The sequence below is a fragment of the Mytilus californianus genome, unplaced genomic scaffold (assembly GCF_021869535.1).
Source record: "Mytilus californianus isolate M0D057914Y unplaced genomic scaffold, xbMytCali1.0.p SCAF_4, whole genome shotgun sequence".
NCBI lineage: Eukaryota > Metazoa > Mollusca > Bivalvia > Mytilida > Mytilidae > Mytilus > Mytilus californianus.
The window spans coordinates 284,857-308,872 of record NW_026262690.1 but is presented as its reverse complement, the minus strand read 5'-3'; the positions used below and the strand labels follow the sequence as shown (position 1 = coordinate 308,872).

The window sequence follows — 24,016 nt, the reverse complement described above, 5'->3', positions numbered from 1 at the left end:
CAGAACTTTTCCTTTTGATTTTCAGAACATTTTGGAAGTATAAGTAGTATTAACTTCATCATGCGTCAAGATTTCTAACTGTCCGATATAAAGACCCTTAGAATTAGTGAGCTGTCTTTCTTATGAGAACATTGGTGATTTATGCTTTAGGACATACAATATAGTTATAGGGAGATAATGACGTCACTATCGTAATATTTTATTTTTGCATTGTCAAAATGTGAAAAAAGTATTTTTCGAATTATTTTAATCATTTGCTTAAAAATTAGTTCATGGACCCCTCTCTCTTAAAATCACATCCAGCTTAATTATGTAGGAAGATTATTTGTACCAATTTTCATGAGAAATCACAGATGAATTTAAAAAAAAAAAAAAAATATCCTAACAGCAAAAAAAGTGTTTTTTTCTAGAAGTAGCTAGTATGCAAATTTTAATAAAATAAGCTAAAGATTAAAATTGTATTGTATGCCCTGAACTGACTAATTATTCACATCATTGAACAGTCTACCAAGGAACATTGGATAATACTTAAGCACTAGGTACTTACCAACAACTTTTTTGTTACCAGTTGATAGGTCCGCCAAAGCTTTGATGACATTTCCAAGGGTGCTTAGTGACTTGTTAATGGCAGATCCTTCCTTAAGTCTGTCCCCTGTTGCACCAGTAGAGTCTGCCCTCTCACTGAGAAACAATAAATCAAGGCATCAAATATGCACTGGTATTGTGAAATAAATGGTAAATTTAAATAAAGAGCTGCGCCTTGAGCGCATGATACGCCTGTTGCCCGTTAAACTCATCTTTATGCTTTAAATGAATTTATATGATCAACTAGAAATATTGTTATTTTCAACAATTTTTCAACAAATAAAAGTCCGTAACTCAGCAATGTCTTATTAGAAATTAAAAAACAAAAAACAAATGGGAGCTTATTTCAATAGAAATAAACAGTGAACAAAGTTTCATCAAAACTGCTCAAAGCATTTTTGAGTTATTGTCCAAAACTGGAAAATCCCCCATTTTTTATGAAAAAAGTCCCAATACTCAAATACATCAGATCAGAAATGATTAAAAATCAAAAGACAATTATGTCATTATATATAAACAATTTATCAAAGTTTCATGCATTTTGGAGTTATAGTCAGAAAACTGGAAAATCCCCAATTTTTTTAAGAATAAAATCCCATAACTCAGAAAAGTAAAATCTAAAATATATAAAAATCGAAAGAGAGCTTAAGTCTATAGATATAAACAATTCATCAACGTTTCATGAAAATTGGTAAAAGCATTTTTGATTTATTGTCAGAAGAGCTGATGACAGACAGACAATGGACAGACGTTCTGACAACGGTATATCATAATACCTCCAGTCTTAGACAGCCGTATAAAAAACTGAAAAACAAGCAAAAATTACTGTCAGTCCTTACAGTCTAAGTTGCACATTCCTGTCCCAGGATAACTGTTCACAACTGAAACTAATACAAACGATATTTATCTTGGACAATGTCCCAAGATAACTGTTTACAACTGAAACTAAGACAAACGATATTTATCTTGGACAATCATTAACTGTCAGTCTCTTAATCATGTACTGACAGTCTTACTCAACATTTATCTGTACTAATTATAACTGTTATCTGTTATTTATGCATTGATTCACACAACATGGTTCTTGTTAGTTCCCAAAACAGACCTTATGTTTACAGTGTAAATCAGTTCCCAAAACAGACCTTATGTGTACAGTGTGAATCAGTTCCCAAAACAGACCTGATGTTTACAGTGTAAATCATTTCTAAAAACAGACCTTTTGTTTACAGTTTAAATCATTTCTAAAAACAGACCTTATGTTTACAGTGTAAATCATTTCCCAAAACAGACCTTATGTGTACAGTGTAAATCAGTTCCCAAAACAGACCTGATGTTTACAGTGTAAATCATTTCTAAAAACAGACCTTTTGTTTACAGTTTAAATCATTTCTAAAAACAGACCTTTTGTTTACAGTGTAAATCATTTCCCAAAACAGACCTTATGTTTACAGTGTGAATCAGTTCCCAAAATAGACCTTATGTTTACAGTGTAAATCATTTCTAAAAACAGACCTTATGTTTACAGAGTAAATCAGTTCTCAAAACAGACCTTATGTTTACAGTATAAATCATTTCCCAAAACAGACCTTATGTTTACAGAGTAAATCAGTTCCTAAAACAGACCTTATGTTAACAGTGTAAATCATTTCCCAATACACACCTTATGTTTACAGAGTAAATCAGTTTCTAAAACAGACCTTATGTTTACAGTGTAAATCAGTTCCTAAAACAGACCTTTTGTTTACAGTTTAAATCATTTCCCAAAACAGACCTTATGTTTACAGTGTAAATCAGTTCTCAAAACAGACCTTTTGTTTACAGTTTAAATCATTTCCCAAAACAGACCTTTTGTTTACAGTTTAAATCATTTCTCAAAACAGACCTTATGTTTACAGTTTAAATCATTTCCCAAAACAGACCTTTTGTTTACAGTTTAAATCATTTCTCAAAACAGACCTTATGTTTACAGTGTAAATTTGTTCCCAAAACAGACCTTTTGTTTACAGTACAAATCAGTTCCTAAAACAGACCTGATGTTTACAGTGTAAATCAGTTCCCAAAACAGACCTTATGTTTACAGTGTTAATCCTTTCCCAAAACAGACCTTATGTTTACAGAGTAAATCATTTCTAAAAACAGACCTTATGTTTACAGTGTAAATCAGTTCTAAAAACAGACCTTATGTTTACAGAGTAAATCAGTTCTCAAAACAGACCTTTTGTTTACAGTGTAAATCATTTCTCAAAACAGACCTTATGTTTACAGAGTAAATCATTTCTAAAAACAGACCTTATGTTTACAGAGTAAATCATTTCTAAAAACAGACCTTATGTTTACAGTGTAAATCATTTCCCAAAACAGACCTTATGTTTACAGTGTAAATCATTTCTAAAAACAGACCTTATGTTTACAGAGTAAATCAGTTCTCAAAACAGACCTTTTGTTTACAGTGTAAATCATTTCTCAAAACAGACCTTATGTTTACAGAGTAAATCATTTCTAAAAACAGACCTTATGTTTACAGAGTAAATCAGTTCTCAAAACAGACCTTTTGTTTACAGAGTAAATCAGTTCTCAAAACAGACCTTATGTTTACAGAGTAAATCATTTCTAAAAACAGACCTTATGTTTACAGAGTAAATCAGTTCTCAAAACAGACCTTTTGTTTACAGTGTAAATCATTTCTCAAAACAGACCTTATGTTTACAGAGTAAATCAGTTCCCAAAACAGACCTTATGTTTACAGTGTAAATCATTTCCTAAAACAGACCTTATGTTTACAGTGTAAATCAGTTCTCAAAACAGACCTGATGTTTACAGTGTAAATCATTTCCCAAAACAGACCTTATGTTTACAGTGTAAATCATTTCCCAAAACAGACCTTATGTTTACAGTGTAAATCAGTTCCTAAAACAGACCTTATGTTTACTGTGTAAATCATTTCTCAAAACAGACCTTATGCTTACAGTGTAAATCATTTCTCAAAACAGACCTTATGTTTACAGTGTAAATCAGTTCTCAAAACAGACCTGATGTTTACAGTGTAAATCATTTCCCAAAACAGACCTTATGTTTACAGTGTGAATAAGTTCCTAAAACAGACCTTATGTTTACAGTGTAAATCATTTCCCAAAACAGACCTTATGTTTACAGTGTAAATCATTTCCCAAAACAGACCTTTTGTTGTCAGTGTAAATCATTTCCTAAAACAGACCTTATGTTTACAGTATAAATCAGTTCCCAAAACAGACCTTATGTTTACAGTGTGAATAAGTTCCTAAAACAGACCTTATGTTTACAGTTTAAATCATTTCTCAAAACAGACCTTATGTTTACAGAGTAAATCAGTTCTCAAAACAGACCTTATGTTTACAGTGTAAATCATTTCTTAAAACAGACCTTATTTTTACAGTATAAATCATTTCCCAAAACAGACCTTATGTTTACAGAGTAAATCAGTTCCTAAAACAGACCTTATGTTTACAGTGTAAATCAGTTCCTAAAACAGACCTTTTGTTTACAGTGTAAATCATTTCCCAAAACAGACCTTATGTTTACAGAGTAAATCAGTTCTCAAAACAGACCTTTTGTTTACAGTTTAAATCATTTCCCAAAACAGACCTTATGTTTACAGTGTAAATCACTTCTAAAAATAGACCTTATGTTTACAGTGTAAATCAGTTCCTAAAACAGACCTTTTGTTTACAGTGTAAATCATTTCCCAAAACAGACCTTATGTTTACAGTGTAAATCACTTCTAAAAATAGACCTTATGCTTACAGTGTAAATCACTTCTAAAAATAGACCTTATGTTTACAGTGTAAATCAGTTCCTAAAACAGACCTTTTGTTTACAGTGTAAATCATTTCCCAAAACAGACCTTATGTTTACAGAGTAAATCATTTCTCAAAACAGACCTTATGTTTACAGAGTAAATCAGTTCTCAAAACAGACCTTATGTTTACAGTGTAAATCATTTCTTAAAACAGACCTTATTTTTACAGTATAAATCATTTCCCAAAACAGACCTTATGTTTACAGAGTAAATCAGTTCCTAAAACAGACCTTATGTTTACAGTGTAAATCAGTTCCTAAAACAGACCTTTTGTTTACAGTGTAAATCATTTCCCAAAACAGACCTTATGTTTACAGAGTAAATCAGTTCTCAAAACAGACCTTTTGTTTACAGTTTAAATCATTTCCCAAAACAGACCTTATGTTTACAGTGTAAATCACTTCTAAAAATAGACCTTATGTTTACAGTGTAAATCAGTTCCTAAAACAGACCTTTTCTTTACAGTGTAAATCATTTCCCAAAACAGACCTTATGTTTACAGTGTAAATCACTTCTAAAAATAGACCTTATGCTTACAGTGTAAATCACTTCTAAAAATAGACCTTATGTTTACAGTGTAAATCAGTTCCTAAAACAGACCTTTTGTTTACAGTGTAAATCATTTCCCAAAACAGACCTTATGTTTACAGAGTAAATCATTTCTCAAAACAGACCTTATGTTTACAGTGTAAATCAGTTCCCAAAACAGACCTTATGTTTACAGTTTAAATCATTTCCCAAAACAGACCTTATGTTTACAGTGTAAATCACTTCTAAAAATAGACCTTATGTTTACAGTGTAAATCAGTTCCTAAAACAGACCTTTTGTTTACAGTGTAAATCATTTCCCAAAACAGACCTTATGTTTACAGAGTAAATCATTTCTCAAAACAGACCTTATGTTTACAGTGTAAATCAGTTCCCAAAACAGACCTTTTGTTTACAGTTTAAATCATTTCCCAAAACAGACCTTATGTTTACAGTGTAAATCATTTCCCAAAACAGACCTTATGTTTACAGTATAAATCAGTTCCCAAAACAGACCTTATGTTTACAGTGTGAATAAGTTCCTAAAACAGACCTTTTGTTTACAGTGTAAATCATTTCCCAAAACAGACCTTATGTTTACAGTGTAAATCATTTCTCAAAACAGACCTTATGTTTACAGAGTAAATCAGTTCTCAAAACAGACCTTATGTTTACAGTGTAAATCATTTCTTAAAACAGACCTGATGTTTACAGTGTAAATCATTTCCCAAAACAGACCTTATGTTTACAGTGTGAATAAGTTCCTAAAACAGACCTTATGTTTACAGTGTAAATCAGTTCTCAAAACAGACCTGATGTTTACAGTGTAAATCATTTCCCAAAACAGACCTTATGTTTACAGTGTGAATAAGTTCCTAAAACAGACCTTATGTTTACAGTGTAAATCATTTCCCAAAACAGACCTTATGTTTACAGTGTAAATCATTTCCCAAAACAGACCTTTTGTTGTCAGTGTAAATCATTTCCTAAAACAGACCTTATGTTTACAGTATAAATCAGTTCCCAAAACAGACCTTATGTTTACAGTGTGAATAAGTTCCTAAAACAGACCTTATGTTTACAGTGTAAATCATTTCTCAAAACAGACCTTATGTTTACAGAGTAAATCATTTCCCAAAACAGACCTTATGTTTACAGTGTAAATCATTTCCTAAAACAGACCTTATGTTTACAGTATAAATCAGTTCCCAAAACAGACCTTATGTTTACAGTGTGCATAAGTTCCTAAAACAGACCTTATGTTTACAGTATAAATCAGTTCCCAAAACAGACATTTTGTTTACAGTGTGAATAAGTTCCTAAAACAGACCTTATGTTTACAGTGTAAATCATTTCTCAAAACAGACCTTATGTTTACAGTGTAAATCATTTCTCAAAACAGACCTTATGTTTACAGTGTAAATCAGTTCCCAAAACAGACCTTATGTTTACAGAGTAAATCAGTTCTCAAAACAGACCTTATGTTTACAGTGTAAATCATTTCTTAAAACAGACCTTATTTTTACAGTATAAATCATTTCCCAAAACAGACCTTATGTTTACAGAGTAAATTAGTTCCTAAAACAGACCTTATGTTTACAGTGTAAATCAGTTCCTAAAACAGACCTTTTGTTTACAGTGTAAATCAGTTCTCAAAACAGACCTTTTGTTTACAGAGTAAATCATTTCCAAAAATAGACCTTATGTTTACAGTGTAAATCATTTCCCAAAACAGACCTTATGTTTACAGAGTAAATCAGTTCTCAAAACAGACCTTTTGTTTACAGTTTAAATCATTTCCCAAAACAGACCTTATGTTTACAGTGTAAATCACTTCTAAAAATAGACCTTATGTTTACAGTGTAAATCAGTTCCTAAAACAGACCTTTTGTTTACAGTGTAAATCATTTCCCAAAATAGACCTTATGTTTACAGTGTAAATCAGTTCCTAAAACAGACCTTATGTTTACAGTGTAAATCAGTTCTCAAAACAGACCTTATGTTTACAGAGTAAATCATTTCTCAAAACAGACCTTATGTTTACAGTTTAAATCATTTCCCAAAACAGACCTTATTTTTACAGAGTAAATCAGTTCTCAAAACAGACCTTATGTTTACAGTGTAAATCATTTCTTAAAACAGACCTTATTTTTACAGTGTAAATCAGTTCCTAAAACAGACCTTATGTTTACAGTGTAAATCATTTCTAAAAACAGACCTGATGTTTACAGTGTAAATCATTTCCCAAAACAGACCTTATGTTTACAGTTTAAATCATTTCCCAAAACAGACCTTATGTTTACAGTATAAATCAGTTCCCAAAACAGACCTTATGTTTACAGTGTGAATAAGTTCCTAAAACAGACCTTATGTTTACAGTGTAAATCATTTCTCAAAACAGACCTTATGTTTACAGAGTAAATCAGTTCTCAAAATAGACCTTATGTTTACAGTGTAAATCAGTTCCTAAAACAGACCTTATGTTTACAGTGTAAATCAGTTCTCAAAACAGACCTTATGTTTACAGAGTAAATCATTTCTCAAAACAGACCTTATGTTTACAGTTTAAATCATTTCCCAAAACAGACCTTATTTTTACAGAGTAAATCAGTTCTCAAAACAGACCTTATGTTTACAGTGTAAATCATTTCTTAAAACAGACCTTATTTTTACAGTGTAAATCAGTTCCTAAAACAGACCTTATGTTTACAGTGTAAATCATTTCTAAAAACAGACCTGATGTTTACAGTGTAAATCATTTCCCAAAACAGACCTTATGTTTACAGTTTAAATCATTTCCCAAAACAGACCTTATGTTTACAGTATAAATCAGTTCCCAAAACAGACCTTATGTTTACAGTGTGAATAAGTTCCTAAAACAGACCTTATGTTTACAGTGTAAATCATTTCTCAAAACAGACCTTATGTTTACAGAGTAAATCAGTTCTCAAAGCAGACCTTATGTTTACAGTGTAAATCATTTCTTAAAACAGACCTTATTTTTACAGTATAAATCAGTTCCTAAAACAGACCTTATGTTTACAGTGTAAATCAGTTCCTAAAACAGACCTTTTGTTTACAGTGTAAATCATTTCCCAAAACAGACCTTATGTTTACAGAGTAAATCAGTTCTCAAAACAGACCTTATGTTTACAGTGTAAATCATTTCTCAAAACAGACCTTATGTTTACAGAGTAAATCAGTTCTCAAAACAGACCTTATGTTTACAGTGTAAATCATTTCTTAAAACAGACCTTATTTTTACAGTATAAATCAGTTCCTAAAACAGACCTTATGTTTACAGTGTAAATCAGTTCCTAAAACAGACCTTTTGTTTACAGTGTAAATCATTTCCCAAAACAGACCTTATGTTTACAGAGTAAATCAGTTCTCAAAACAGACCTTATGTTTACAGAGTAAATCAGTTCTCAAAACAGACCTTTTGTTTACAGTTTAAATCATTTCCCAAAACAGACCTTATGTTTACAGTTTAAATCATTTCCCAAAACAGACCTTATTTTTACAGAGTAAATCAGTTCTCAAAACAGACCTTATGTTTACAGTGTAAATCACTTCTAAAAACAGACCTTATGTTTACAGTGTAAATCAGTTCTCAAAACAGACCTTATGTTTACAGAGTAAATCAGTTCTCAAAACAGACCTTATGTTTACAGAGTAAATCATTTCCCAAAACAGACCTTATGTTTACAGAGTAAATCAGTTCTCAAAACAGACCTTTTGTTTACAGTTTAAATCATTTCCCAAAACAGACCTTATGTTTACAGTGTAAATCACTTCTAAAAACAGACCTTATGTTTACAGTGTAAATCAGTTCTCAAAACAGACCTTTTGTTTACACACTGGTAGACCTATTTGGCAAATGACCGCGATTTTTGGATAATCTGCGCGGAACGGAAAATAATTAGAGGTTCATCGTAAATTTGCTGTGTCACAGAAAATTATTCATGTCATCCGGAGATTTACCGTGTCGGCGGGAATTTGCCGTTTGTCCGATAAAACTGATGTGTATTGAGTCATTGATAGAACCAGTGATGCGTGAGCGACGGTTATTAATAGATCGTTGTATATAGATGTTTACATAATCCATTATACAGTGTCGACGGGAATTAGCCGTTGGTCCGATAAAACTGGTGTGTATTGAGTCGTCAATAGAACTACTGGTGCGTGAGCGACGGTTATTAATAGCTCGTTGTGATATATACAATGTTTACAGTCAGATAAACAAAACTGTCTTATTACTCTTTTCAGTCGAGATAATAAAGTTACTTACGATTTAAATATCGAATTTGGTAATTGTTCAATAAAGAAAAATCTATTTTAATGTGACCAATGAACAGGATGAATACACGTGGTAACTTTGCAATACACAACTACAAATATTCTCACCTTATAAAATTCTTCTTTATTGTCATGTTTAGAAAAGAAATCAGTTCCTGTACTAATAGAGTCTTTTTACTGAAGATGCAGTTATCCGGCAAGATGTCATACTGATTTGACACTTGTCCTAGTGTAATTAACACCTGCTGTGATATTCCTTGTACAATACAAGTGGAAGGTCGTAAATAATTCAATCTGTACCCGATTGATCAGAATTAAATTTTACCTGTACAGATATTTACTCTTTATGGAGGATATCATAGATACATGTTATATATTGTATTGTATTTGATGAAGATAATTTAAATACATTATATAATAAAGACCTATTTGCATATACATCGAACATGTTCATTCCAACCAAGAAGGTTTGAAATCGAATGTTTTCATCAAACTTTCGATACAATCAGTCCCGTAAATTATATATACGAGTCATTCGTTTATGGTTACAAAATTGTTACCCTTCTATCGTCTTATTTCTTTGTGCTATTAAAAGAAACTCACAATTTTCCATATCAGATCGACATATCGTACGAGTCCTAAAATAAATAATTGAGTAATCTTCTTTTTACTTTAGACACCACGTTCCCCACAAGAGCCTCAAGGTCTAATCATACCTGTCAATCATTAGCCGCAAGTTGAACATTTTGGTCAGCCTTTCTATTTTGACATCGTTGCGATTTTTTTTAAATTGATATGTGATATAGTGATGGGAGGTTTATATACGGCCGATCAGAATTTTTTTTTTACTCTAATAAGATTTTTCTTAGTGTCAGAGTCTGAATTCGTAATCGTCAAAATAGCATGCTTTACAAAAAGATCGGGCAATTCAAACGTTAAAAACTTTCTTTACACATAGATGTTATTAAATACGTCATACAATACATGCAAATAAAACATTTGAGTTCATTTTTTCTGTATCTATATTCAATATATCAAAATTTATTTCAAAAGGTAAACATTTATAATCATTACAAAGTTATAATTTGATTTTTATTTAAGTCGGTTTATTGAAACAATATAATGACATCGTCTTTGCAGAAGTATTAATCCAGAAATTAACGTATTTTGACTTCACATTTGTTCCACTGTGTAGGATAATTTATTCACGAATTGCATCTTAAATAATTACTAACAAAACAGTTGCTGAAATGCAAGTTGTATATTTATAATTTTACAAATATGCGTTTTGGTTTCGTTCAGATTTGCTGTTATAGCATGTATTGATTCCTTGATTTTCATTATTTATCTAGTTTTCAGTTGTATATACTAGTTCCAGTCAGTATAGGGCTAAATATTTTGCCTTCCAACAAAGCCAACAATTTAGCATCGGACGTATACGTGATTGCGTATTTATACATTAATCATATATCTATATGTAATATCAGAAGTAATGGACTCCTAGTATTTTGTCCTTTTATAGCTGGCTATGCGGTATATGCTATGCTCATTGTTGAAGGCCGTACGGTGACCTATAGTTGTTAATTTCTGTGTCATTTGGTCTCTTGTGGAGAGTTGTCTCATTGCCAATCTTACCACATCTTTTTTATAACGGACTCGTTTAGCAATGTTATATCATCACAACAGATGAGAAAAACCCCATGGATGACAATTGTCTATATCCATGTCAACTGGGGTTAGGAGCGGAACATATTGATTGTGTATGTTTATGAGGGTCTGGGTAGGATTTATAGAAGAATAGAGAATATAAATGGACAAAAAGTGCACAACAAAGGGCCAAATAAAGTGAAGAAAATAGACGCCAAGAAAATAAGGAATAGAGAAAAATTTGAAGAATAGAGAAAAAATGACTTACAAATTAAAAGACAAACAGGATTGAAAGACACCCCTTTCCCCCAATATTCAAGACCCTCGTATGTGTTCAAAGAAAATCTGCATACGCTATAGTTCCTTGCTATAAAGTTACGTTCTCAAATGTTATTTGCCCAAGCCTTTTAAATTAATCAATTCCATTTAAAAATCGGCTCTTTCCAAGTCAATTGGAACGTATTAACGCTCTAGATAACTCATATTATTGACAATTCTGTGTTAAGGGGGTCTCAAATTCAGTTAGACAGCTTCAGACGTACTAATATTTGACCTTTTTTAACTGGACCAAATCACTACTTAACATAAAGATTCAGCACCCATTTTTTTTTAATATGTAATTTCATCCACTTACATAAAATTTCATGCATTAGATATCAAGAAATAAATTGGGAAAGTGTATTATAAAAAAAAAAAATGCTAGTTACACACTGTTCACACCACGACTCTAGGTAAACAAAAACCAAAGAACGATAACTTTGTCCTCGGACCATGTAATGACCTAACTCGAATTATTCAAGCCCTTAACGTCTCCGATTCTCTCCACCTTAGTTTATTTTGGCACCTTCTGCAGGAACGAAAAAAAATGAATAGCAAAATCTAGTAAAGTTTTCAATATTCTGAAACTTAAAATGCATTTAAATTTTATTTATCTAGGTCCTGCCATACTGAGGGGGGTAGGAGGGGTCCTGATCCCGAAATCCCGGGCTTAAAAACATGGACAATCCCGAGGTCCCGAATTTAAAAAAATGTAAATCCCGACATCCCGAAATTCGAAAAAAGAATTCCCGGATCCCGAAAGGATCAATCCCGAGCTTAAAAACACCCGATCCCGGAGTCCCGATAAAGGTCCTACCCACCCACCCAATACTCTAAAACTTTTCAAGATGCACAGGTTTGTCTGTACTCAGAGTGAAATTTGTAGTGTAAATACGGCCCTATTTGCGAAAAGGTTATGATGAACATTAACAGTCAGCAAACTGTCACACAAGAAATAGATTTAATGTCCGAAAACATGTGAAATAGACCACCTTTGTGAGGACATGTAATAAAATATGTCGCATATATCTCAACTCCTCTTCGTGACATGTCATACAGAATTTTAATTTATACCGTCTTAGATGACAATTTATCATCGAGGCTGCTTCAATGGTATATGCATAACATAAACTTCATACATTAGTCCCATTTCTAATGTTGTCTTTTCGTCCTCCAACATTTTTTTCAAAATCCGGGATCCGCACTCGACTATATTATGGGAGTCTATCAATGGAGCCAGAGATACATCATAACAAATGGAGGTTTCAACGACCTTGACTGGCTATACAGCCCTTGCACGGTCGGTAAATACATTATACACAGATACACTGGCTAGTTAAAGGGACAATAAACGGAAGTATAAATTGCCCCAGGTATTTAAAGTCATATATTGTGTGTTATGTGTACACCGCCACGTGTGAGTGATTTCAAAGATAATCAAAATGATGTAATTCATGTAGTATCTACCATGCAGCTACGCATCATCGCACGTAATATTGGACATCGCAAAAACCTAGTCTTTTTTTATGTGCATTGTAAGATATTTAAAATGATATAACACACATCAAATGAAAAAAGAAATGTTGAAGATGGACATAATTTTCTGATTTACTGGTGAATTAAAAATTCTATAGAATATCTGAAATGATTTTAAGGAGCATGCATCTCGTTTATCTGGGTTTTTTTATGCTAAGTTAGTATAATAAGTCAAAGTGTTGATCGAATTATAATTGTGTTTTGTCTTTTAAAATGTGTAGCCGTGTTATTTTGTTCACAGAACGAGGACAAATTGAAATTGACACAAAAGAAAAATAAAAACAAAACAAAAATAAAAGTTATTACCGTACCATAAGTTGATTAATAATCATAAAAACTGTAAAATACTGTAAAATGGAATATATTTATTATACCTATTCCGACACACATGAGGCCACACTAAAAAAATATTTTAGTTTGCCCAAACCCTACCCAAAGGTAGAGACAGTGGGTAGGTAGGTAGGTAGGTAGGCAGGCATTTTCTTTCTTTTTTCGGCAAAGAGAAGTTGAAGTATCAGATATGTTTTAGTATACAGGACTATCTGATTTAAAAAAAACTTTTCAAATCAGGGCAATAAAAGATTTTGAGTAGGCAGCTATTTTCTGGATAGGTAGGGTTAGGGCAAACAAACATATTCCTTTTATGGCCTGAGTTCAATTTATTAATCCCTCAAGGGATACCAGCTACCAAGGAGACATTTAATTTATCGGTACTCAAATCACTTCAATATTTTATTTCTCCGCGTGAGTACCTGATGAAACTTAGATTATTTCACATAGACGGACCAAGAACAGTCTCCGGGACAAGTTTGCACTTCCGCTGAGTGCAAAAGTTGTCACCTTAATTTTTGGAGTTAAGTCAAAATGAAGTTGATAACTTGGTTGGTATTGGTTCCCTGATATTTGTCCTAAAAAATTTTGGCTCTAGTACCACTGTTGAAAAAGTTATGCCCCTTTTTTCAACAATTTCCTCAGAGGAAAAGTAGTTTTCCTCAAGGGAAATCAAATTTCCCTAAAGGAAAAAGATTTTTCCTCAAGGGAAATTGTATTTTCCTCAAAGGAAAAAGATTTCCCTTAGGGAATTTGCTGCATTAATATTTCCTTTGAGGAAATTCTATTTCCTGTGAGGAAATTTGCGGCTTCAAATTTTCCTTTGAGGAAATTCTATTTCCTCCAAGGAAATTTGAGGCTTCAAATTTTCCTCTGAGGAAATACTTTTTCCTGTGAGGAAATTTGCGGCTTCAAATTTTCCTTTGAGGAAATACTTTTTCCTGTGAGGAAATTTTGTCAACAGCTATTTCCTGTGAGGAAATTTTTGACAGACAGTTTTCCTTGAGGGAAAATTCAAGACCACAAATTTCCTCTAAGGAAAACATTGTTCTCCAAATTTCCTCTATGGAAATTTCTGTTATTCAATTTTCCTCTATGAAAATTTCAAAACAGTAAAAACAGTATGAATATAATTTTTATGAGACTGAATAATTGATACAAAAGATAATTAAAACTTTAATAAAATGTTCACTGATGAGTAACATGACATACAAAACAATAGGCTAGCTGTTTGAGACAATACAATAACAAGCAAAACGCTATGAATATCATACTATTTGTGATGTAATTAATATTGTGCTCATATTTGCAGATTAAAAAAAATAACCACTTTTCATGTTAATTTAACTTTTCTTCTGTTTAGGCTGCTGCGTACAATTATTCAATCCCCTACATAACAGTTCAGTGAATAAATAATTACATCCACCAGACATCTTCCTTCAATTGGTAGAGAATACATTTTTGCAATTTGTTCTCAAACGTCTTCCTCTGTATATTTGATATGACAGAGCTTTGTACATGAATGGATAAAGCAGGTGTTTATTTCGACAACAAAATACTATTTTTTCTACATTTCTCCATAATCCTTCAGTGAATATGTAGGTTGTTGCAATTACACAATTGTGTTCTTGTGCATCTATGATTTTACTCCATTTTGTTTACAGCCATTTTGTAGAAATTTCCTATTTTCTTTTTCCAGGTAAGTACACATTTCATTTCACATTAATCCAATTAGCACACAATGTAGAAAAGTATTAACCTTAAGTTTCCTCTTCTGTATTGACCTGTTGATGATCATGAAAACCAAGAAGTCTCACCTACATGTATAAATACACAAAAAAATTGAGAAAAAAAACAGCAATATGAAATAAGCTTATTTTATCATGTTTAATATGAACATTTTGAGAAACTTAAATTTGATATTCTTACTAATCATGATTATGAGTTCTGTTATTTCAGTGCTTTGTGTCCACGACTTAATATCAGTTGTTTTAGTGCCTTGCAGTGATAATGAGTTGAGCCACTTGCAACAGTTTTTACAGTTTGTTCATATGATGTGCTATTTGAACCACTGTCCTAGATTATGGTAAGGTGGAGTGCTCACAGACATGATTTTTTTATTAATTGTTATTGGCTTTGAACTAATTTGGATTGTTTAAATCTTTTCATGTTGGGGTCTTTATTGGCTGACTTATAAGGTATGGGTTTTCTCATTATCGAAGGCCGTCATTGGTCTTTAATTGCTTGCATCCACTTCTTTGAACTCTGGTGGATAGATAACTCGCATACCACATCTTCTTATTTTTATAATAGTCATCATTCAAGGGCAATCACTTTTATTATATAGAAGTGGTCTTACCATTTAGGCCTTGTTGTCTTTTGTTTATGTTGTTTTGCCGATCATTTCTACTGTACAGTTGTAATTGTTTATATTTTTCTTTATCTTCTATATTTCTTGCCCTAAACTTAAAAAAGGTAAAAACTATAATTTAATGCCTATAACTATTATTGTACATCAGTATGTGTTTTTCTATATACCATGATATATAAAAAAGGAATGAAATATTTGTGCTATTTCATTTCACAGACTATTTGCCAGTCAACAGTTTCAAAGACATAACCACGGTCAATAGTTTAACAAACAAACATTCCCGTACTTTTTCATCGTGTTCATACTAATTTTTCAATGGACAACAATGACGTGATTAAATATTCTTCTATGATGAGTGTGCATGACAACATTAAACTCTGAAATATTGTTAACGGTATAATCTGTATGTGTCTGTCGTCAAAATTTCAAATTAATATATTACTTACAGAAGCAATTAAAACAAGAGGCTCACAAAATGAATGGGATCTAAGAACTTAAAAATTTCTAATTTACCTATTCAAACCATATCATTATTATTTGCTTTTATATATAAATCATTCAGAAATAACCAAATTTTAAAGAAAACAAAAGGAAAAAAAGGAAAAAAAAATCCCCCCAAAAATGTTTTGAACCCCCTTATGATTCATCAACCCCAAACTCAATCCCAGCCTTCCCTATGTGGTATGGTAGCTTGCTGTACAATTTTAGAGAGATCCATACACTTGAACACAAGTTATTGTCTGGAAACTAGAAAAATGCTTGTTTTTTGGCCCCAAATTCCTAAACGTTTAGGGCAATTACCCCCAAACTCAATCCCAGCTTTCCCTTTGTGATATGGAACCAAGTAGTACATGTAGTACAATTTCATAAAGATCCATACACTTACACACAAGTAATTGTCCTAAAACTAGAAAAATGCTTGTTTTTGTCCCTTTTTGCCCCTAATTCCTAAAATTTTGAGGCAATTACCCCCAAAATCAATCCCAGCTTTCCCTTTGTGGTATGGTACCTTGCAGTACAATTTCAGAGAGATCCATACACTTGAATACAAGTTATTGTCTGGAAACTAGAAAAATGCTTATTTTTGGCCCCTTATTCCTAAACATTGTGGGCAATTACCCCCAAAATCAATTCCAGCTTTCCCTTTGTGATATGGAACCTTGTAGTACAATTTCAGAAAGATCCATACACTTACACACAAGTTATTGTCATGAAACTAGAAAAATACTTCTTTTTTGCCCCTTTTTTGGCCCCCAATTCCTAAAATTTTGAGGCAATTACCCCCAAAATCAATCCCAGCATTCCCTTTGTGATATGGAACCTTGTGGTACAATGTCAGAGAGATCCATACACTAACACACAAGTTACGTCTGGAAGTTACAAAAATGCTTATTTTTTGCCCCTTATTCCTTAACTGTTGGTACCATATCTTCCAAAATCAATCCCAACCTTCCTTTTGTGGTATTGAACCTTAAGGTAAAATTTCATAGAGATCCATTCACTTAAACTAAAGTTAGAGTGCGAAAACCAATGTGTCTTTGGACGACGACGACGCCAACGTCATACCAATATTTTGACCGCAAAATTTGTTTGCGGTCCTATAAATACTGCAAAGTTTCCTTAAAATTACCAATCTAGTGGCAGCAACCCAACAATGGATTGTTAGATTCATCTGAAAATTTAATGACTGATAGAACTTGAAATAATAAACAATTTTACCTCACAGAAGATTTGCTCTAAATGCTTTAGTGTTTGAGATATAAGCCAAAAACTGACAATTTTATGTTTAAAGGGTCTATAATTTAGATTGACAACTTCAGTATACTAATATTTGACCTTTTCAAACTATACATTACCAAATCACTATTTAAGGATGTTCGCTACTCTGTTTCAAAATAACAAGCTTTTTAAAATTTTTATAAATTGAAAGTATATGAATAAAGGAACTAAAAAAACAGAAAAATGAAGGGTCCATGTGCTTGTTTTTAAGATATAAGCCATTAAAAATTTGGCGGGAAGTGATTCTCTCTAGACTTTTCATACACTTAACACTGGCACCTTTTTCTTTCAAAAGCTATGGAAAAAAACAAGGATTTTATAAGATTTTCAAATATGGCTTTTTAAACTATGTTATAAAAATATGAAGAGAAAAGTAGGGATTTGCGGGGGCAAAATTTTTTAATGGCACTGCATGGATAAAACCAGAGGATTCCGAATATCTGGTAAAAATTCAAAATCAAGAGGAGCGAACATCCTTAACCTAAAAAAAATTGCCACATTTTTTCCAATGTAATTTGGAAGGAGTATGAAAATAATTTGCAAGTTATACACTATCCACACTATAGACCTAATAGAGCATGTAGTCAGAGTAGAAATACTAATTTTAATCAAACTTGGCATGAACTAAGATTATTGAATTATAAGACAGTTTACCTAGTTTCGTGGCAATAGCATATATACATTAAAGACTATAAGTTCATTCTTATATTTGAACTTTGGGTGTTAATTTTTTCAAATTAAGAGGGGGGGGGGGGGAGGAGGCTAATATAAAAATTCTTCATGTATATTTATAAAGATATTTGTATTTCAAAAGGAAAGAAAGATACTTATCTGCTTATAGCATACCACATGAGTAGAACAAGGTCCCATTAGGCCATGCAAGACTGAATAACATTTAAGGTCAATATAGGCAGTAACACATTTTTACATGTATATGAAAAGGCATACACATAACAATGCATAAGCTAGAAGAAATAAAAATGTGTTTCTTTTTGGTAATTTGTAGGCTAAGGTGACATCATACAAGAAGTATGAGTGATTCTCAAACTAAAAATAAAATAATTTCATCCCCCTACTTCATTGTACAATTAAGTTAATTTACTTTTTATGCATAAAAAATATAAATAAATAAATTTTGAAGTAATACATGGTCCACACTAAGGAATCTTTTTGTAAAAAATGAAAATCAATGGATAATAACTATGTACTTGGAATAACAGTTAAGATTTCACATGCTGAAATGTCTCGTCAGCCCAATCTCAGTCAGTGAAATAAATTATTGTTTTTTTTTTTTTAAAGTGATATGGAAGTAGTCCAAATAATAATGACGCATTGCAAGGCTTTTTTTTCTCTCTCTGACGCCGTAGGAAGTAGAAGTGAGTTGACATATTAAACATGTATGTTATCATGCAAAATCAACAGTAATGAGTATACCTATGATTGTCATCGTCACTGCAAATGGATCATGAATACTAGGGGGAAAGGAACCAATAAATTGATCGGATCCGATATGAAGTTCCAAGTAACGGAGAACCTCTAACCTGCTAACTTTGAGGTAATATTATTAGTGTCGGTGGTCTCACAAATGAATCAGGGTGAATTGCAGGTTACATTAATTAGCAGAGAATCAACTTGTTATTCATTATCTGGCAGTTATTTACGGTTAATTAGCTGAATATATCCCAAAACAGGTGCTCGGAGCTAGTACTAGTCTATGACTAATAAGTAACAATTATATTTATATTCACAATCAGTGGCGGATCGAAGGAGGATGGGATCCGGGGGTTTGACTCCTCTTTTGGTGAACGATCAATGCATTTAATGGAGACATATATTTGGACCCCCTTTATCCTGGCTGGAATCGCCCCTGATGTTACATGTAAATCAAGTCCCGGGTTACTGTTAGCATAATAGCATAACGGTAATCACAAAGAGTGTGGTAATTTTAAAAAGGACGAGGATTTATAAATATACAATTCTTGAAGGTAAACGGACAGAAAGTCACAGGACAAAAGTCACAGGACATAAAGTCACAAATTGGATAGGACAAAAAGTCACAGGACAAAAAGTCACAAATAATTTGTTGACAATTGTTTGAATATATAAGAGAAAGATCTTCAAATAATTTCTTTTTTCTACATTTATTCATTTTTAAGTTTAGGAAATTGTTCATAAGCCTTGATAAATGAAAAATTATTAAATTTTAATCATGCAAATGATATATTTTTTGGAACCATGCAGCCATTTAAGTGCCAAACCACTTTGACATTTTGTTATCATAACAATTATTTGATCATCATTGATATTTATTGTATAAATTTTATTACAATGTTGCTTCATATATTATAGTTCAAGAAAAAATCAAAAATTTATTTTTAAAATTAGTGTTTTCTTGTTCAGAGAAAAATAATCTCAAAACTGAATTGTGACTTTTTGTCCTGTGACTTTTCGTCCGTGACTTTTTGTCCTGTGACTTTCTGTCCTGCATTCTTCTTAAAGAGGGAGGAGAGTGCACTTCACGATAATCGAAAAAAGTGCCTTGCACGTTATTTTCATCATCTTGTCTGAAACAGTCTGAATAATGAGCTCCAAGGCGAAGCGTGAAAACAACAAGTCATGTGAAATACTGATGACAAACACGTTGTACGGACAAACCCTTAAATCCCTCAATGTTATGTCAAATGAATTATAGCGAGGAAAGGTAAATTTAATTTAATATCAAAACTAAATATTTGTTATATTTCGCTCCTGATTTCTCAAGAAATCATAGAATCAATAAATGTATAAATTTGAATTATGCATGTCTGTGTGAGATCCATTTCATGAGACCAAAGATTTCTATAAAATCCTTGATGGGACCTTTATATATACAGTTTTCTATTTTCCCCGGAAAATTTAAAAAAAAAATATAATCCTATTTTGTTGAATTATTTCCCTTCATAATTACGATAAATCCTTTTAGTTCTTCAATTTTAAATTAAAATAAATATTTCGTTTTGATCTAACGACAAACTTTTTAAATTGTAGTGGCATGGCCAGTCAACTGATTAGTTGCATGGCTGATTACCAGTTTACTGGCGACCCAGTAATTTTCCATATAACTGTGGCGTGTACCCTTGGGGTGTGTATAACTTATTTTGAATACCTTAATTTTCTGAGGAACATCCTGTCCATGTGTAATACTTAGTATATATTGCAACAGATGACATTAAACAAATTTTCTTTGTAGCATCGGTGTCCATTTCATGTTCAACCACTCAAAATTTTCACAAAAAAAGATATAATAAAATCATTAAAAAAACACTAGCAAATAAACTTCGCAATGAGTAAACGGAGATTTGTGTTTTAAAGGGCTTATTTCCAGTGGATATATTTCATACTAGATAACTAGACCTGAGATAAACTTTTTTTTGTAATATATATTTTTTTATTTTCATATCATTCTCAAATCTCGATCATCTTAAATAAAGATGTACAAAACATAATTTTGTTATAACTCATAAATATATGGTAAATCATAATTGTTACAAATTATAAAATGGTATGTCAATGCCCGATGTGCGCCGTCTGTTGCAAAACTACGATTTAATCTTTTAAATGAAAGACGTGCACTGCCTTCATCGGAACAGAGGAATTCCACCTGGTGTACATTAAAGAGTACCCGTTTGTTATGCTCATCATAAACTTTTTAGCAGACCTTCTCGTGTAAAAAAACCCCAAACTTTTAACTGAATTAAACAAAAAATTATCAAACAAAACTCATTAGAACACTCATAGCAACATTTTGTTTAGACCTGAGATAACTTATAGTACGATTATTTATATAGAGCAATTAAAAAAAATGTCCGATCTGATACACATACCTATAATGTACAAAATTTTGAACAGCTTCAAATATATGGCCTTATCATTGGTAATATATCATATTTGTATCAGTTATTGCTGAACGTGTAAACAAATTAAAATGAAGAAATAGGCTCGAAACCGCATTTTTTAAAGATATTTTTTTTCAATCCCAAAATAGGTAATAGATATACAGATTAAAGTCCAGATGAGAAGATTAACTTTCTTTTTTACCGAAGTAAATATATGAACAAGGATTTAGGATATCAATAAATTATTGAATTTATCAATTTATTAAATTTGAACATGTGAACCAAAAATAAAAAAAATAACTGACGGGAAATTGGCTATACCTTTTTGGTATTAGCCATGAAGTCATGTATGTACCAGCCACTTTAACTTATTGTTTTCTTAACCTTTAAACAATACATTTTAAAATGAACTACTTTATTTATAGTTGTTCAAGAAAAAAAAAATATATATATATATATATATAAACAAGTCTAAATTGAAAACAACGTTCAAACCTATGATTGCGTTGGATAAAAACCGCAATTTTTATACGTGTGCATGCAAAACAAATTTCTTGGTAGAGTGGTCTAAATACAGCACAAACAACATTTTCCAAAAGACCAAAAAAGTGAAAAAGTATATTTTAACAAAACGCATTTGACTAGCAGGTCGAACAACGGATGTTCTTAAACCCTGCTGACTGTCATGGCGATTGCCAAATAAACAGATCACCAGATGTAAAAATGGATCTTAATTTATTAATAATATACCAAACAGAAAACAATAAACTTGCGGAAAAGATGGTATACCGCAAACATAAGGTGCAACAATTTGTACACCATATCCGGATTTCGACAATAAATGTCTCTTCAGTGATGTTAGGAATCGAAACGGTATTTGGAAGGCCATATAATTTAACTCAATTTGGGATTGACTCTTGAATTTTGAAATATATATATATTAGATAACTCTTTCCTTTATATTCAATGGAACAAGAAGCGAATTCGTTAGCGAACTAGAGTAACTATAGAAATAGCGTCGTTTCAGGTCTTCTTCTGACCGGCAATCATGTGAAAACCTTAGCTGTAATTAAAGTGGAACGTCCAGTGGGCTGTGCTCAGCCACGTCCGAATGGGGACGTTGAATTCTTGCAACAACTCTTCGAGTGGACTGTAAGTAGCCTGGTATAAGGCCAATTTTCTGTCCCTCCTTTTTCATAGGCAGTCGAAATTTTCCGACCGTATCACGGGCGGTCTCAATTACAAGACCTACATGTACCTATCATATATTATTCGGTACGTCAGACACACCCGACATTAATCAACCAAAAACTCAATATTTTACAGTAGGGAATGAATATCTCCCACGTTCACTTGTCCCTTGAAGGATCAATATTGAATTTCTTCCAATCGCCCCCCCCCCCCTTTTTTTATAAGATTACATTATGGCGTATGTTTTTTTTTAATTTTACGAAAGACCAACAAATCGATTTTGATCACCAAATTTGTCTTTGCTGAGATTAACAGTAAAAAAGTATAACAAAACGTAACGATTGAAAACTCACAGTTCAGTTTTTAAGATATTTTTTTCTTTGGAAACTAACAGACTAATTTTCAAAAAAAAATTTCTTGAACCATTATTTATTAAAACGAATTTGTAAACAAAAGTTATTCTTAAATATTAACAATGATCAATGATTGTAAAGAAAAATCCATCATAGTAGTTTGTTAATTTACTGGATCCATGGTGTTAAACATGTCACCTTTCTTTTACAAATAACTGATTAAAAATATGAAGCCTTTACTGTAAAATAAATCATTCTAATAAAAATAAATTCATCCAGATTTTTCTCTCATAACCTTTCAACAGTTATTGTAAACTAATTTATTCGAACTATAATAGTCCTATGACTTGCTGTCCGTTTACCAATATTTATACTTTATTAAGTGTTTTCATATTCATTGATCATTAACTTCATGTTTTGCGAATATTTATAAGGGGGGTAATTATTATAGCCAGTAATAGCTAACAATTTGTCTAAAGAAAACGAGATGCTATATTCAAATTCTGAGATACGAATCTTGTTCTTTAAAAAAAAAATTCTCAACAACAAAATTCTACACTTTCATCTATCTTGGTCTTTTTGTCTCCGCTTCGAAGCCGCCATCCCGTACCAAACATATCTATTCGTTCGCCAATATACAATCATGTAAGCAATATACAACAGGCAGTAGATCTGAATTTGTAAATTGTTATTTTGGATTTTACCTGATTAGGACGTGTCTCGTTGAATTTTCTAATAAACTTGCACACACATAATCTGACTTTTAATCGTAATGTTATGAGATCTATAAGAACATAGAGCTACTGTATATATAAGCCTAGTTGCATGCAAGTCTTTACAACTTATATAATTTGGTATGCTATAGTTAGTTTTTATAGACTATTTGTCATTTGGTCGGGGTTTTTTGTTGTTGTTTTTTTTTAGTTTTTGAAATGGCGTTGACTCGAGTTTGATATATTATGCATCTTTTGTGCTGTATTTTAACAATTATTTACAAGAATGCTGCATGTTTACACATTCATCACTATACCGCATCTAAATATAGCTTTATTGTAAAAAAAAATAAGGAGATGTAGTATGATTGGTGATGAGACAACTATCAACCAGAATTTAAAATACCTGATATAAGCAATTGTGACTGACTTTCTTTACTCAGAGTGATCGTGAATTAATCAGATAAGCTGGAGGAGGGTTTTTTTTGGGGGGTGGGGGTTCATATTTAAAGAAAAGAAATTAGCATTAGCTTTTTGTGATAAATATATAATAAACTCACAGTAACAGAAATAGCTCTTGAAAGCTCTGTCAGATCCCGACATTTTTAACTGTTTTTGACGCGTGCTAAAAAATGCAGCACCTGGTTACAAGGGCT

General features: G+C 31.9%; 1 protein-coding gene and 1 long non-coding RNA gene across 3 annotated transcripts in view; both read right to left on the bottom strand.

Annotated features, from left to right (window-relative positions):
- Window positions 1-24,016, bottom strand: part of LOC127737232 (kinesin-like protein KIF28P) — a 132,611-nt gene that overhangs the window by 77,002 nt on the left and 31,593 nt on the right. For both annotated transcript variants that reach the window (XM_052247770.1, XM_052247769.1), the window contains exon 7: window positions 548-681. In XM_052247770.1, the coding sequence (XP_052103730.1) occupies window positions 548-681 (134 nt within the window). The remainder of the gene's footprint in view (window positions 1-547; window positions 682-24,016) is intronic.
- On the bottom strand, window positions 14,242-19,538 carry LOC127737237 (uncharacterized). Its single transcript, XR_007999283.1, has 3 exons — window positions 18,663-19,538; window positions 15,438-15,543; window positions 14,242-14,895 (listed from the first exon to the last, which is right to left on the bottom strand). It is a non-coding gene; the product is annotated as an uncharacterized LOC127737237 (long non-coding RNA).